Source organism: Aphis gossypii, chromosome 2 (assembly GCF_020184175.1).
Source record: "Aphis gossypii isolate Hap1 chromosome 2, ASM2018417v2, whole genome shotgun sequence".
Lineage (NCBI taxonomy): Eukaryota > Metazoa > Arthropoda > Insecta > Hemiptera > Aphididae > Aphis > Aphis gossypii.
The window spans coordinates 71,823,998-71,839,697 of NC_065531.1; the positions used below are offsets into that span (position 1 = coordinate 71,823,998).

The 15,700-nt window shown below is 26.1% G+C and overlaps 1 protein-coding gene across 2 annotated transcripts in view; it reads left to right on the forward strand.

The window, feature by feature from the left end:
• The window catches only part of LOC114121770 (uncharacterized), a 98,627-nt gene that overhangs the window by 75,368 nt on the left and 7,559 nt on the right, over positions 1–15,700 (forward strand). For both annotated transcript variants that reach the window (XM_050199834.1, XM_027984228.2), the window contains exons 4-6: positions 7,589–7,650; positions 14,809–14,880; positions 15,469–15,606. In XM_050199834.1, the coding sequence (XP_050055791.1) occupies positions 7,589–7,650; positions 14,809–14,880; positions 15,469–15,606 (272 nt within the window). The remainder of the gene's footprint in view (positions 1–7,588; positions 7,651–14,808; positions 14,881–15,468; positions 15,607–15,700) is intronic.

Here is a 15,700-nt window from a genome sequence, read left to right on the forward strand (position 1 = left end):
AGCCATTATAATTGCATAGACCTTTCAGGCTCAATGTTATAATAAACACCGAGAATCGCAACTTGTCTACAACTCTACACGCGTATCACATTTTCAATCGTTTTCAATATTATACATACCTATATTAAGTATTATTCTCGTTGATAACACAGTTCTATAAACATATTAATATGTATTTCTATGTATGTGTGTAAATGTGGGTTTGAGTATCACTATATTATAATATCGTTCGACTAAGAAACGTAACATATACATTTGCATGATTTATAATTATATTAGTTACATAGACATTATCGGACATGATTAATATTTTATTTACGAAATAAGCGCGGGTTTATATTCATTTAAAAATCATATAATACCTGCATTTTGTTTTGTGTGAAACGCATTACTTCAAGGACGCATAATTTATAGCAGTTACACAAGTGGAACTAACGAATGGAAACTATAGTCTACGATCATCGACGTCCATTAACTTAATTAATAAATATAAAACAAGAAAAATAGGTACGCCGCTTTATTTATGATCAATGAATAACCAAAGTTATCCGTATTTGTTTTAAATGCAATGATTTGCTTAGCATTTGAAAAAAAAACAAATAATATTAATTTGTATAGTAAGTGCCAACACTGAAATGAAACATTTTTTTAAAAAAAATAATACAATATACATAATTAACTAGTAAACGAATTTAGAACATTATTGTGTTATTTAGTATTGGAATGCGTGTTCAATCACTCCTTCTTAAATTGTATTAATATTCCTTCGGGTGTTTTTGTTTATAAGATAATAAACGTGCAGGATTAAGCCTCCGCGTCGTGCAGGTCGTAAAACATCAAAATATTGAACATCCTCCCTAAAAATTATACAATAGTTAAATGTTCATGATTTAGAGGTATAAAAAATGTATATTATCTAAATATCTAAATATATATATTTATTATATTAATTTATATTCTACATATTATATATTATATTACCTAAAATCGAATGTGTATTTCATAGAACATCGCGTGTGTGAAAACGAAATTATTGGGGGAATATAACTAAACATAAAATGAAAATGCAGACTATTGCATAAAAATAACGTCATTATTGCTGACATTTTATTAAGTGTCGAAAACCTATTTATAAATTTATAAATATGTGTATTGTCGAAGCTCTTAAATCGAATACTGCATACGACAGATGATTAAATTTTTTATTACGAATTGGAAACGATGAATATAATAATATAATATTGCATATTATATAAAAATATCAATTATTAATACATAATACTAAGTAATATTTATACAGTAATCCCGAAGTCCACATAGCTAATAATTTTGATAACGGTCTGACCATTTTTCTCTTAACGGAGTCGTTTCATATTCAATCTAGATAATTAGGTATAGTCATGAAAAAAACTTTTCGTTTAAATAACACTACATAATAAAAATTATTTTGATTGTATTCTATTTTAGTCTATAAATCTGTGTTTTGTCACGATTCCAATATATCTCTCGATATATTGATATACCATAATATAATTATGCTAGTATATAAGAAGTAATATTAAATATTATATTTTCACGGTTACACTATTTACATTAAAATAATCTTGTAAGGATGTTAACCGTCCTTTACAAATAAACTGTATATATTTACTTTGCATATTTTAATCAAATAGCCGTATTAAATATTAAATTATAAGTAGCATTAGAATTATCATCGCACTGAATGTGTAAATAACAAACGTAAAAAGTATCTAGACAAAGTATCATTCACATATTGCATCAATTTAATATTTACACTAAAACAATATGTAATTTTATTAATAACTGTAAAAATTGTTTTTAATAAATATATAACATATTACTACATTATATACGATTTTTTGACCTTCGAAAAATAGCATAAACGTCCCTTTAAACTGATCATCTACTCGGGGCGTTTTTAGTATCAACTCGTGTGTACATCGGTCGCCAGCTCGCTCAGACTTGTCATATTTGGTAGGCCATACTTGGTCTGTAAGTTCAAATCGTATCTACGTCAGTGTTAATAATTTTTATTAAACAAGAAGTTTTTATATATTACGAATATATCATTTCCATTCTCATATATTTCTGAGACTCAATAGTCAGTATACTGCAGTACAAGTAAAGAAATTGGAAGTTCACGACAGTTGACAGCTAAGAAGTTACATAATCAAATCATTTGTCTCTACCAGAAAATGAATACCTCTACAGCTATATATATGATTAACAATGTTTGCTCTATAGAAAGACTACTTATTTTTTTATAGAAATTTTCATACTCCTTGATAATTATTCCTCCTGTAGGAGAAGGTAATATAAATAATTTATTAGATTAACTGTCCTTCTTATCGTTACCTAGTTTTATTTTTATAACAATTGTTTATATAATATGTGTATTGTGTGTATATAGTATAATACTATGATATATTATGAATGTGTGAATGTCACTTTTGTATCAATCACTAGGTAGATACCAGTTTATTTAAGATTGCATATAGAATTATAGTTTATAAGTAGTGTCTTTAAACATCAGTTAATAATCAGTCATTTTAATGTTCTAAATAATATTCATTTAATTAGATCTGTAAATAGAAAAGTTCTTTAACAAAAACAAAATAATTATTATAAAAACACAACTGATTTTTGAAAATCACACTTCGGTCATCGCTGTTGCCTGTGGCTATAATATTTTTTAGTTTTAAAGCCACCAGCGCAGAGGTAAGACGTAAAACCATTTATATTGATGTAAATCTTCATCCTCACTGCGGTCATCCGTCGGTGAAGGTACATATATCTAAGCCCGGATTGAATCTAGACACACATACACACACACAATTTTATACGCTATATACGTATGCGGTCAAAAGGCAAATGGCCCGAAAATTATAACAAATAGATACAAACGTTCCGAGCCGGTCTAGTTTTTATATTTGGCCCCAGGACGACGTCTCGACGTTAGAGATACGGACAGTGAGGAGAGGAGGGCAGCGACATGATGAAGAGGTTGGTGTGCGAAATTCCGTTCCGGCGGCGTCGGCGAATTGCGGTTCGTCCGGTTTGAGTAATCGTCGTCATCGCTGTCGTCTCCGGACCTAAATCGGACAAATCGTTTTGCACCCGATCGTTGGACATTTGTCTCGACCCATTTGTAAATCTTCTCCTTTGCGTATTCTTTTTTCTACTCTCTCTATTTGTATCCGTCGCCTGAATGTGTTACGTTAAAATTATCAGAAAAACGCATCATACAAATGCAGTGTGCTTTACAGCTGTAACAGTCACAGTCCTTAATATTTAACTACCGTATAAACAACGAAAATAATAAAGTTTTTTTGTTTGTTTTGTTTTGATGTATAGACGCAATACAAAATAACTAACGAGTGGTGTGCATATAAACTGTGGCGCATACATTATAATATAACAGAATATATTATTTTCTTCCTCAAATAAAACGGCCTATTCGTCTTTTTGCGCAGTACGATGGTTGTCGAGTTGTCAAATATGATATCATATACCTACGTAATATGTTTTAACACTTAAAAGTTTTGAACAACATAAGGTATATGCTCTCTCGACTGACATGTATTTATGAAGTTTGTCATGTTTAGTTGCGTGCATAGCCGTGCGGGGTGTAATAAAAAAGTCTAACACCCTATACCGATATAAAAAAAAACACTCACAAATCTCGTCAAGGAAAATAAATTAAACTTACAACAAATATTCATAGAAAAATGTTCTCTATAGGTATGACTGTGAGTAAAGTCTGCGATTATTTTCATGACGTTATGAATTCGGATGAACGTGCTTTTTTCGAAAAAGAACTTTGATTATCGCACGATGCCTCTATAATAATAATGTACGCGAGTAATACAATATTATGTAGTTTTTTCCGGTTTTTCGTGCACCCACTCTGCACGAACATTGTTCGACACCAGAATTGATTTTTGTAGCTTTGAATTCGTTTTTTTTTTCAAAACGTTTGACTTTTATTCAGTAACAGATACATATTTTGAAAGTTGTCTTACCAGACATTATAATATAATACTTATAAATTATAATATATTCGTGGGTACATTGTTTCGATATGAATATTTACAATTGTTGAATATATTATTATTACTCAAAAGTCATATTATTTTCATTTAATACATACGATGTCAAGACTATCTTATTTTTGTATACAAAATAAATGTCAAATACTGTATTTATTATTTTAATAATTTGATGAATATAAATTTGTGAACAAATTAAACATAATATTACAAACGAGGTTTATAATATATATCTGTATAGGACTGCAAGTTTCGGAAAAAATATTAAAAATAATTTTTACATATTATGAAGTAAATATAGGAGATGTGTATTTTTTAAATTCTGTGCATATTTAACAGAAAATTAAAATGCATGATATATAATATATTTTTCTTTTTCTTTAAAAAAAAAATGGGTCATTGCAATTTAAAATATATTTTAAACTAGATATTTTGTTGTAGGAATATGTAAATTTTAAAGAACTTATGACATTTGTTATATTTTTGTTTAGTATGTAAACCACAAAGTAAGTGAAATTAGAAAGGTTTATGCCATATAGTACTGTCGTAATTTTTGTTGTGTTTTATCACTAAATTATGTTTGTGTAAAATTACATTTATATACGCGAAAGTATAGAAAATGTCATTATTTTTTTATTTTGATTTCACTTATCATTTAATATATTATATTATAATTTTTAGTTACCAGTTATACAACACGTTTCTAAACTTCAACTGACCTTTATGAAATATTTTGAATTAGTAAAGCGTGTGTATAATACTTATTAACAACTTTCCTGAATCAATAAAGAATAATTAATAATAAATGTCTTTCTATACAAATATTATTATTTTGTTTTTAAATGGATTTTGTTTTTAAATTTAATATTAAATTTGATTCACAAATGTATCTGTTTATTTTATAAAATATTAGATGTTTGTGAGATGAAATATTATGAAAAATAAAAATATCATTTTCCTTGTTTAAAAAAAAATATATAATTTTGTTATTTTTGAAATTTAGGATTGCACATTAATTTCACATCGTTCATATTGAATTAGAGTTTTATTTTTCATTTTTTTTTTTTTAAATTATGGAATATCTTTAAAATGCTTTTCAATATTTTGTATCGATTATTATCGATACGTTGTAGGAAGTAAATGCGTGTTAAACTATATTATAGTATATTAATGTTGCCATAATTGTGGCAGACACATCTTAAGAGCTTAACACTTTAAAGTTGTAAGATATTTTTTTGGTATGTGTGTTTACCACTCTACTTACACCTTACACACTCAAAGAGGATTAAAACATGCGTCGTTTTGGTAAAGTAATTAAGTTCTATCCCAAAGAAGCGATCAGATGGTTGAAGGAAGGGATGATATAGATTGAGGGAGGGAGTTGTGATAATCCATTTTGCTTGGTCGCATTTTAGAGCTTTCAATCGAATCCGTTCGCTTAATTAACGTTTGACAACCAATTCATATTTTAAATAAACATATGCTTTAAACTTTAAAGTGAGTACTATTTGATTTACTAATGGAAAAAATTTTGAAATAATAATTTATTTTTTAATAATACTTGAACTTAATTATAAATTTCACTATTGGCCAGCATTATTATTTCTACAGAGACATTGTATAATACTAATCCGACTATAGTTTAAAGAATTATTATAAACAATATTTGAAGAAATTGTTAATATTTATCAAAAAATATAATATTAGTTTTCGTTATAATAAGCAATAAGCAAAAATTTAAAGAGAATAAAATGTAGGAATTACGAGTTTTTTTTTTTAGAATACCCATTTATGGTTTTATGGTTCATTAATAATTGGTTAATAGATATCGATTGACATGATTAAATGGTCAATAAATAACACATTAAAAAGCAGGAAAATGATTATATATTTCGTGAACGTTGATGTACATTAATCTTTGGAATACTTATAAATTTTAGAAACATAAAATCAGTATTAATAGAGTATAGTAGACACTATTATAGTAATATATATAATAATATAATATTATATTAAACATATAATAATATATTATATAGGCTCTCTAGTAGACACTATATAGACATACATTAAATTATTTATGTGTATTTAGAACTCTGATTATTTGCTCGTTTTATTGAAAATTCGTTATTAACATAAAAAAAAAAAAAAATAGATAGTTAAAATTAAACTAAATAGTTTTTGAATAGATATTTTGAATTTTTGGGATTTTTAAAATTGATATGAAACGTACATAAATCACACATGTTAACTTTGTAATTTTTAAGATAGTCCAATTCCTTTTAAACTTCCAAAAACGTTCAGTTCAAATTTTGTGATATCTGTGTCATATTTCTAACACTTATAGTTATTATATTTTATGAAACTATTGAAGTTTGTGATGTACCTAAACAATTATTATATATGTATATTGTATAATGTATATTGTATAATAAATGTATTATTTTTCTGAATCAATATAGACTCATTAGTCATTTGTAAGCTTTTAATAATAATTTACAGAATGATTTAACTATTTAAAATTCGTGTCGTAAATATGGATGTAAAATAAATGATTACATAGATACAATAAAATATAATTATATTTTTGATTTGGCAAAGGAAAAGATATTTTTTTTTAAACGAACGAATAAATTAAATGAAGAAACGCGATAAATTATATTATTATTATTGCAGTAAATAATAAATTATAATACACGGAACACGGAATAGAGTGTTATTTTATTTCATGAGTTTTTAGGTACTCGGTACATACGTTTATTCACGCATAATCAATTGAACTTGGATTAAATTTTAATTTTATAAAAAAATTACTTTTATTCACATATTTGTTTTTTTTCTTTAATTTATAATAACTAATGGAATTAAATTTAATATTATTTATTATCGTGTGTATTTGAATTAGGTATTTATATTTGATTACATACATTTAACTGGAATTGCGATAAAAAGGCGTATTATGTATTAAAAGTAACACTATTATTTTTTTTTTCAAATAAAAATATTAACCAAAATAAAACAAATTCATAATAATATATGTAATTAAATTATTCAAACATAAATTTACATACTTCACATTCACTAATTAATCTAAAATAATATTATATACTCAACACTTAAACTAAAACTATTTAATAATTACTAATCTGTGTATCTACATCCCATTGCTATTAATGCATTTGTCGAATATGATAAATGTATCAATAATATCCATCACAATCTGGTACAATGAAAATAAAAGGGTAGTTAATAGAATATAAATAATTAATAAAAGTAGTTCGACAGTATAAATTAGATACCTCGTCATTTTTAATTTCACGTTTTATTACGTTAAGTAATAAACAAATTGATGACATCACACAGGAGTGTTCTATAGTCTATATTATATATGTTATGTACCTACTTTGTAAATCTTTAGTTTAAATTATTATCCGTGATACCGTACTCTTTAGGGTATCGTTTGTCATGGTAAAATGTAGTACCTACCTATAACGAAATATTTTTTAATTACGTTTCAGGTTCAGCACTTATGCAGATCGTTGAGGTTTACAAAGAAATCCAATCGCAACAGCTAAATATCGTAAGTTAAAACACACAAATTAGTTAATATTAGTAAATAGTTTATAAATACGATATATTCTATGTTATTTTATTATATTTTTAGTCAAAGTTCTATTTTGGTTAAATTATTAGATAATAATATTATCATACATTTAGCATTCAGGAAAAGTAAAATTAACGGAGTAAAGTTGTTTAATTCATGAATTTTTGATATTGTTGAGGTCACATTATAGTAAAAATGATTTTATTTTATTTGCCTCCAGTAAAATGTATAAATTATAACAGATTAAAAGATTCAAATAGCCTTTTTAAGTGAATTCAAAGAGTATATTAAAAAAAATGAGAATATCGAGAGAAATGCTTACGAGTAATCAAAAAAGGAAATTAGTATCCTACTACGATGACCTGTTAATATAAACTTTTATTATGAATAATTGATTAGTTTTGCATCCGCCCCTTAATTAATATTTCATCATGAACCGAAGTTAGAAAAATTACATTGAATTCTGTAATAAATATAATGAAAACAGTGGTATACGAATGAAAAAAAAGTCACCTATAAATAAATTTAAAAAAGTGTATTCAATATCCACGCAGATGGCTGCATTATTTATCTAAGGAATAACTATAATAATATGGTTTATATTACTATAATATTTAATTAAAATTCAATAAAACTTTTCCGATACCGAACAGCATGTGATGCGTATTAATATCCTATTTTTATTTAAAAAATATATTTATCCAATCATGAACCATAGCAAAAATAACGTTTTTGTGAACCTATATTATTATATTATGTAAATTATTCGATCTATTCATATCATGTTCCGAAGACATTTAAATCTTGCGTGTGTGAATTCGATTATAATATTCTACAAATATATTAAAATATCTACATCTTTATTTTTCGATTGTCATTTTAACAAAAATAATATCATTTATATTTATTCAATGGGTCGCTTATTATATTGCACTCAGTAGCTGCTGTGTCAGTAGTTTAATATTGCCTTCAAATAGTGGCTATCTTGCAGCATTTTTATCTTTTTGTATTCCTTTTTTTCGCAAATGCTCTCAACGGAAATTTAAAACGAATCCAACGGAGAAGTAAAAAAAAAAAATATGACCAACATTATGCAATAATGCACAAAGCATTTCGATTTCAGCCTCAGGTTTAGTAAATCGTCCAGTGAGAGAATTATCATAGTCATGCGAGGGTTCTGGCATTTATCCCGCTCCCTCTATCACACTCACACACACACACACAACAGTAATAATTTCAGGCCTAACTACAGATCATAGGTCACCCTCGTTTTTGCACTCGTCGTTACAGTCATTAACATAATAATATATCCTGTCGTCTCTTTACCACTCTGAAACTACTCTTTCCGCCGATATTTTAACTATTGATCAGCATCGGCGGCGTCGGTATACTTAATTAAATTGGTGTTTCATTTGTTTCAATGCCATTGCCGATAGGTCACTTAATTTGCGCGCACATAATAGGTATATGTTATTATGTTTGACCGTCTAATTTGACATTACGACAATTCGCTTATTATTATATTTATTTAAAAATAAATGGATAATTTTCGCTCTAACGATATAATAATCGTACTCAAACGTTATTTTCCATTATATATTATTAATATTGGTAATAGTACCTACATCATAGAACTATAAAAATATAGCATTAAATGCACAATATAATATACGCATTACACAGCGTGTACTTTCGTAACATTGGCACTTTCTGCGTTCGGTATAATGTCAACCGTCGTCGAGAAACTGGTCTAAGTAGACGTAAATAAACAGAATCAATATTACGCGTATAAACAAAAATCGTAGAAAGTTAATAGTATAGGTAGCTGTATTTTGGCTAATGGTATATAATCATTCATTTTTATAACGATCAAAGCAATATCTGATAACTATCGTAGTATAACATTTAATCGTTTGACTGGTATAAAACATTTAATAATATAGTAGGTAAATAGCTATTATTAGTCTTATTTTTTACCGCCTACCGTCATGCGAACAACGCTAATTAAACCGTTTTTGCTCATTTCTTTTCAGATACAAATTTTAAACGCACAATAGTACGTAAAATAATTGTAGGTACAATAGGTACATATTACTCATGAAATTGCCTAGACTAAAAAGTGTTAAATTGTTATAACAAGGTGTATACCTGATTTATGTGTATATTACACGCAAGAATTTTAAATTATATTGAAACTATAAAAAAAAAAGTCACACCTCATATTACGAATAATACTCATATCTTAATAGTATATACTTAAATCATAATTTATAACTTTTGACCTCGTAAATGAAATGTTCAAAAAATAATGTATTTTATTACCAAATAAACGATTTTAGGATCTATAACGTATAATTCACATCTACGGTTTACTCGTATTTATAAAGAAAACTTACAAATAACAATGCAACTTTGATATTTTACTATAAGTTATAACTACGTTAATGAACACCATTAAACTTATCATTTAATAAGTGATTAGTGATGGTTATATAAATACGAACTTAACTTTAAATGTTTGATTTAAGTTTTCGTATATTACGCTAACAATATATAATTTCAAAACAGTAAACAAAATTAATAATACATCAATATTCAAACTTTTCTAATTAATAAGCTCGCTCGCAGAGTTATGTGTGCATAAATACGTATATTATTTTGATTGAGTAGATAATGTTTATTAAGAATTATAAAACATCGTTAAAAGCGTACCTTACCGAATCACCCCCGAAAAATATGCTGACTTTATACATTGTTTGTAGTATTTTTTATTATCTTTTTTTTTTTTTTAATATGAAAACGTAAAATGGTTATTTTTGTTCAGAGAGTCAAAAATCAAATTGTATTTAAATATTTTAGATTTCTAGTATGAATCTATAGGTATTAATATTTTCTTGTTTTAAATGTCTATAAAACCAGGTTCATATAATTCTGGTTATAGACCACCAAACTTGTTTTGGACACATAATATAATTACCATATTTAAGTTCCGATTCAATCAATATCGTCATGTGGTATTACTGGTATTATACAATAATATTTGAGTAAATCGACATATTATATTGTCAAACCAAATAAAATCTAAAACGCTTTACCTGTATATTCGATTGATGGTATCTTAATGATATTTTTTTTGTGACTCGATAAAATACGTATATCTAAAGGATTTATTTTTATAAAACATTTTATTTTATTTTTTTGTTTTTTAATAATACAGAAAAACTACTATTTAAAATAAAATTTCATTCTTTGTTTTTCATTGTGCATTTGAGTCATACAGTCTATATCGCATATAGTAGCATAATAAGCGTGATAGTAATAACGGACGAGTATTTTGTTTTTTTTAAAAAGAGAAGACAAAATATTTTCACATAGATTATTGATGGAACATGTACGATAGAACACATATTGATTTTCTACGAAGATACACGCATAGATATATGATGCTTTTGGGACATACAACTGCAGTATATTATTATATCATGTAGTATTACGCTCGAGTCCTATCACCTATAGGTCATATCATATGATTGGACTTTGAGTTTTTCGTATCATATCGACTTTCCGTCCAACATCACGTATATTTTATACATATATATTCTATACGCTGTTCGAACTTCCGCGGGATGAAAAACTTTTATCGATCATACAAAGTTTTTCGATATATAATCTATTTGTCACTACTATATATATTACATGTATAACGTCACAAGGCTGTGGCCCACGTGGCATCGTCGTGGTTTTTATGCTTCGAACGCCGCCGCCATTGCGGCGACGGAGGCGGTGTTTGGCGTAGCGGAGGGGAAAAATAGTCGTCGAAAGTTTTATTTTTTCAAATTTCCGTCCGACGCTATGCACGTTTTCTATTATTTTTTCCTTGATAATGCACTCGCTCAAGAGGAGGATATACGTTGTGTGCATTATATACAGGGCGATTCGACGGGTTTCATAGTTTTTAGCCAACACGGAAAAAACGGCGTAGTAATCTACCCTGTACATCCGGAAATGATGGCGCTGCGAGGGTAAAAACACAATATGGCAACAGTCTGAACCTTGTTCATTTAATTTATTATTAAATGATTATATATATATATATATATATATATAAGCACGTTCGGATTGTACTAAACTTTTCCGATTTCTCTACATCTGAGTATGTGAGCGTCTGTATAGGTATACGCGTCTATCTTTCTTTCTTTATCCATGGTCAATATATTTCGATTTAATGTGCGATACATGTTGGCTAGAAAAAACTAAGAGGGACATAATTTCTTTCTCGAAATCCTTCATCGGGCATCGGTTGTTTTTATCCAGACATTGTACTATCATACTTCAAAACAGACGATTTTAATAACAATAATACAGTTAAACATTTTATTTCAATGTTTGTTTTTTTTTTTTATTATTATTATTATTATAAATAATAATTGGTTGATATCATTTTTTCCAAAAACATTGTTTTTATTATATTATTAGTATTTAATTATATAAATATATATTTATATCATATTAATATATCAACTTAAAATAATTCAAAATCATAATATCATTTTTCTGTAAATACCGTAAAACAGCAAAAATTAGATTAATTATTTTGGTCAAGTTCGTTATTTACAATGTATATAAAAGTTTTAAGTTGCCATCAATAATATTTTTAAAGTATAACGAAATAATCAATATTCTTTGTTTAAAAATGTAAGTTATTTTGTCCAAATTTGAACTTAAAATGTATATAAATAATAATTGACTTAAAATATTACTTCAATATAAAATATTTTATAGAAGTCTTGTTTTAAATTTTCAAAATTTAGAGATAAAAAAATGTTTTTATGCATTTTTAACTGCATAAAATATTTTACGATTTTGTTGAATTTCAAATACACATAGCAAAAAATTGTGCTTGTGGATTTTAATATTTTTATGCAGATATAAAAATAACTTTTGTGGGATATTGTATTAAAATTTTAAGAGTGCTGACCCAATGAATAATTTTTTATAAACATTTATACAAAATAAATAAAAAAAAATTACCATACCTGTTAATAGCTAAAAAATAATCAAAATATTATTTTGAAACTAAACAAAAAATGATAATATAAATATTTGGTGAAAATGTCAAGTATTTACTATACTTATTCGTTTTCGAGTTATACCGAAAAATCAATATTCATTTTATCGTAAATTTGATTTGCGTGGTAATCTCCAGTTTTACTTAACTTTTTATTACCGTTTATAAAGTTTATTTTTTTGAAATTTTTTACTTTTTATCGCCTAAATGACCAACTACCACAAATCATCTTTGAAACTCAAAGAAAAAAATCATTTAAAAATAATAATAAATAAATAAATAACTCACATCATTGTAAAATCAATACATTTATCGCTCCGCTCAGAATCTAAAATTTATTCTTACTATTATTATGTTGCATTAAATTGAAAACTATGTTACAGATAAAATCCTCATATATTCATGAATTTATGATGATTATAAATTCGATTGTTCTAAATAAAATAATATTTACAATACTTATTGCATAAACATAATATTATTATATCACACTAAACGATTTTGGGTTTACCATATATCTACAATAAGTACCATACAATTGCGCATTAGTCAACCACGAAACCCTTCAAACAATTCACTCGGTTTTGAAATTTCGTATTCTCATCGATCAAAATATTTGCATCCAATGAGCATCCTCGTAATAAAGCTAAAATACGATCACAGTCCTTTTATTGTTAATTATAATAGTATTTTATAATAATCTAGTCGTCTATTATATGTGTATCTAAACTTAGCGAAGTGTCATAATTATAGAACAGATAATATTAATGTTACATTGATTTGAATCTTAGTAAATCGAGCAAATTTAAAAAGGTAAAAAACTTACAAACGTATAAAATTGTTTCAAAACTATGTCCAAGCCAACCATTAAAAATGTCATAGTTTGTTTATTTCATGGCGAGGTTCTTATTTTGACATAGACAGTTATATTAGTTTAACAAATATTATATTAACTTGTATTTTGTTATTATTTAATTCTGTAAAACTTACATAATAAAATAAAATATATAAGTTAGGTGTACAAAATACAAATGCATAATTTCTCCCATACAAAACAATTACTAAACTTTTGTATATTAAATTATTAAAATTGCAGTAAAGTTTTGACACTAACTTATTTAATAGATGATTGATTAAAAAAAAAACAATTTTAGTTATGTGCGATTTAACTTGTCTTGAATAAGTTCATAATTATAATATGATTAAAATTAATATATGTGTATATAATATATATAATAAATTATATTTAGGTATGTATGTATATTACTATATATTAAATAATCAATTATGTTTGTACAGATTACTAAACCACAATAATGTTCGATGATAAACAAATATGCAACTTTCGTATAAAATTAATAATTATTAACCAATCAATCTTTGTAATATACGCTGAAATATAAAAATAAAACCACTCATGTATATTATATTTGTCAATCTAGCTATATCATGAATCGTGGATCAATATTTATTAAACCATTCCTATTGTGTAATGAATTTTAATGCATCAATGAATAAGTAACGATATACTATTTGAAATATAAGTCTGATTTGTCGTCAATATTGTGTACACAATGTTTCAATGGTCATATTGTGTACAAAAAAAATATGTTTTTTTTTTATAGTAAAAATTAGATACTTCAAAAATAGTCGATCAAATCATAAAAAAAAAATACACGTTTTACAATTTTGATTTTAGTGATAATTGCTGTACCATAATAATGACAAACGACTAACGGAAAACAATACAATGGTATATAATATGGGGATTTGCATTTGTATTTGTATTAACATTGTTACTGTTTTTTTTTTTTTTTTTTTTTAATTGAAAAATCAGTCACACATACGTTTTTCGTTAATATAAAATTAAATAATATATTGGAAGTAATTTGTAAAAGGCGTTACTGTCATGTATATTTTATGTGAAAACAATATATACAATTTGCAATGTATTAAATCAAAAATATGCTTATGATATTGTTAGGAAAGTGTTCAAATAATAATATTTTGATAGTCATTATCCACACAACTTACTAATATTGTTTTATTATTGTTATTTTTTTCAGTTGAAAGCGTTCTACGTGGATTTACTAGTGCCATTGGAGACAAATCTTGAAAAAGATACCAAAGTAGTGCAGGTAAAAAATAATATGCTACAGCATTACACATATAAAATATATAAATATTGATGAAAATAGTGCCTATCATGAACATGCGTCAATTATTTTAATAATGTTATGGATGGATTTTTACTTTTGGTTTATGTTACTATGTGTAATTTTTTTACCATCCGAATCTCTGCGGACAAAAATGAGTAATATTAGTATCAGTATTTGGTTAATTCGTTTCCCTTGTCCTCTCTTCTCTGTTTCGATTACTATAATTCATGTGAGCCATTAAAAGTAAAAGTGGAAAAATGCATATTATTATAATAATGCATATCTGATATTTGGGATGGAATAACGAATATATATATAGTATAGTATATGGCCGTATATAACATGTATATTGTATATAATATGTATATAATATTATAATACTATACACTTTTTCTATATTACGAGGTGCGTAGAGCAAATAAAATGGCTTTGTCCAATAAATAACCCAACCCTTTGGTTTAGTTTAGACCGCTGATTAACCCCTTGGTACCATTTTGTTGTTATCAGATGAAATTTAAATGACAACTTTACTTTTATTTTCTATTAATATTATCATTTTATTTTCAGTCTGAACAAAAACGATTTTTACAACAGCATAAACAAAGATCCGAAAGTTATAGCAAGGCTGCATCAGCTATGAAAAAATGCCGTAAAAAGCATAAGGTTGGACCCAAAGCAGGATTGGCCATGGATAAAGAAATTAAGGTAACATTTATCATTTTAGCTTATTAGTAATATAATGATTATTTAATATTTACCTACTTATTAAAAACTTTATACTCATGTTTTTTAAGATATT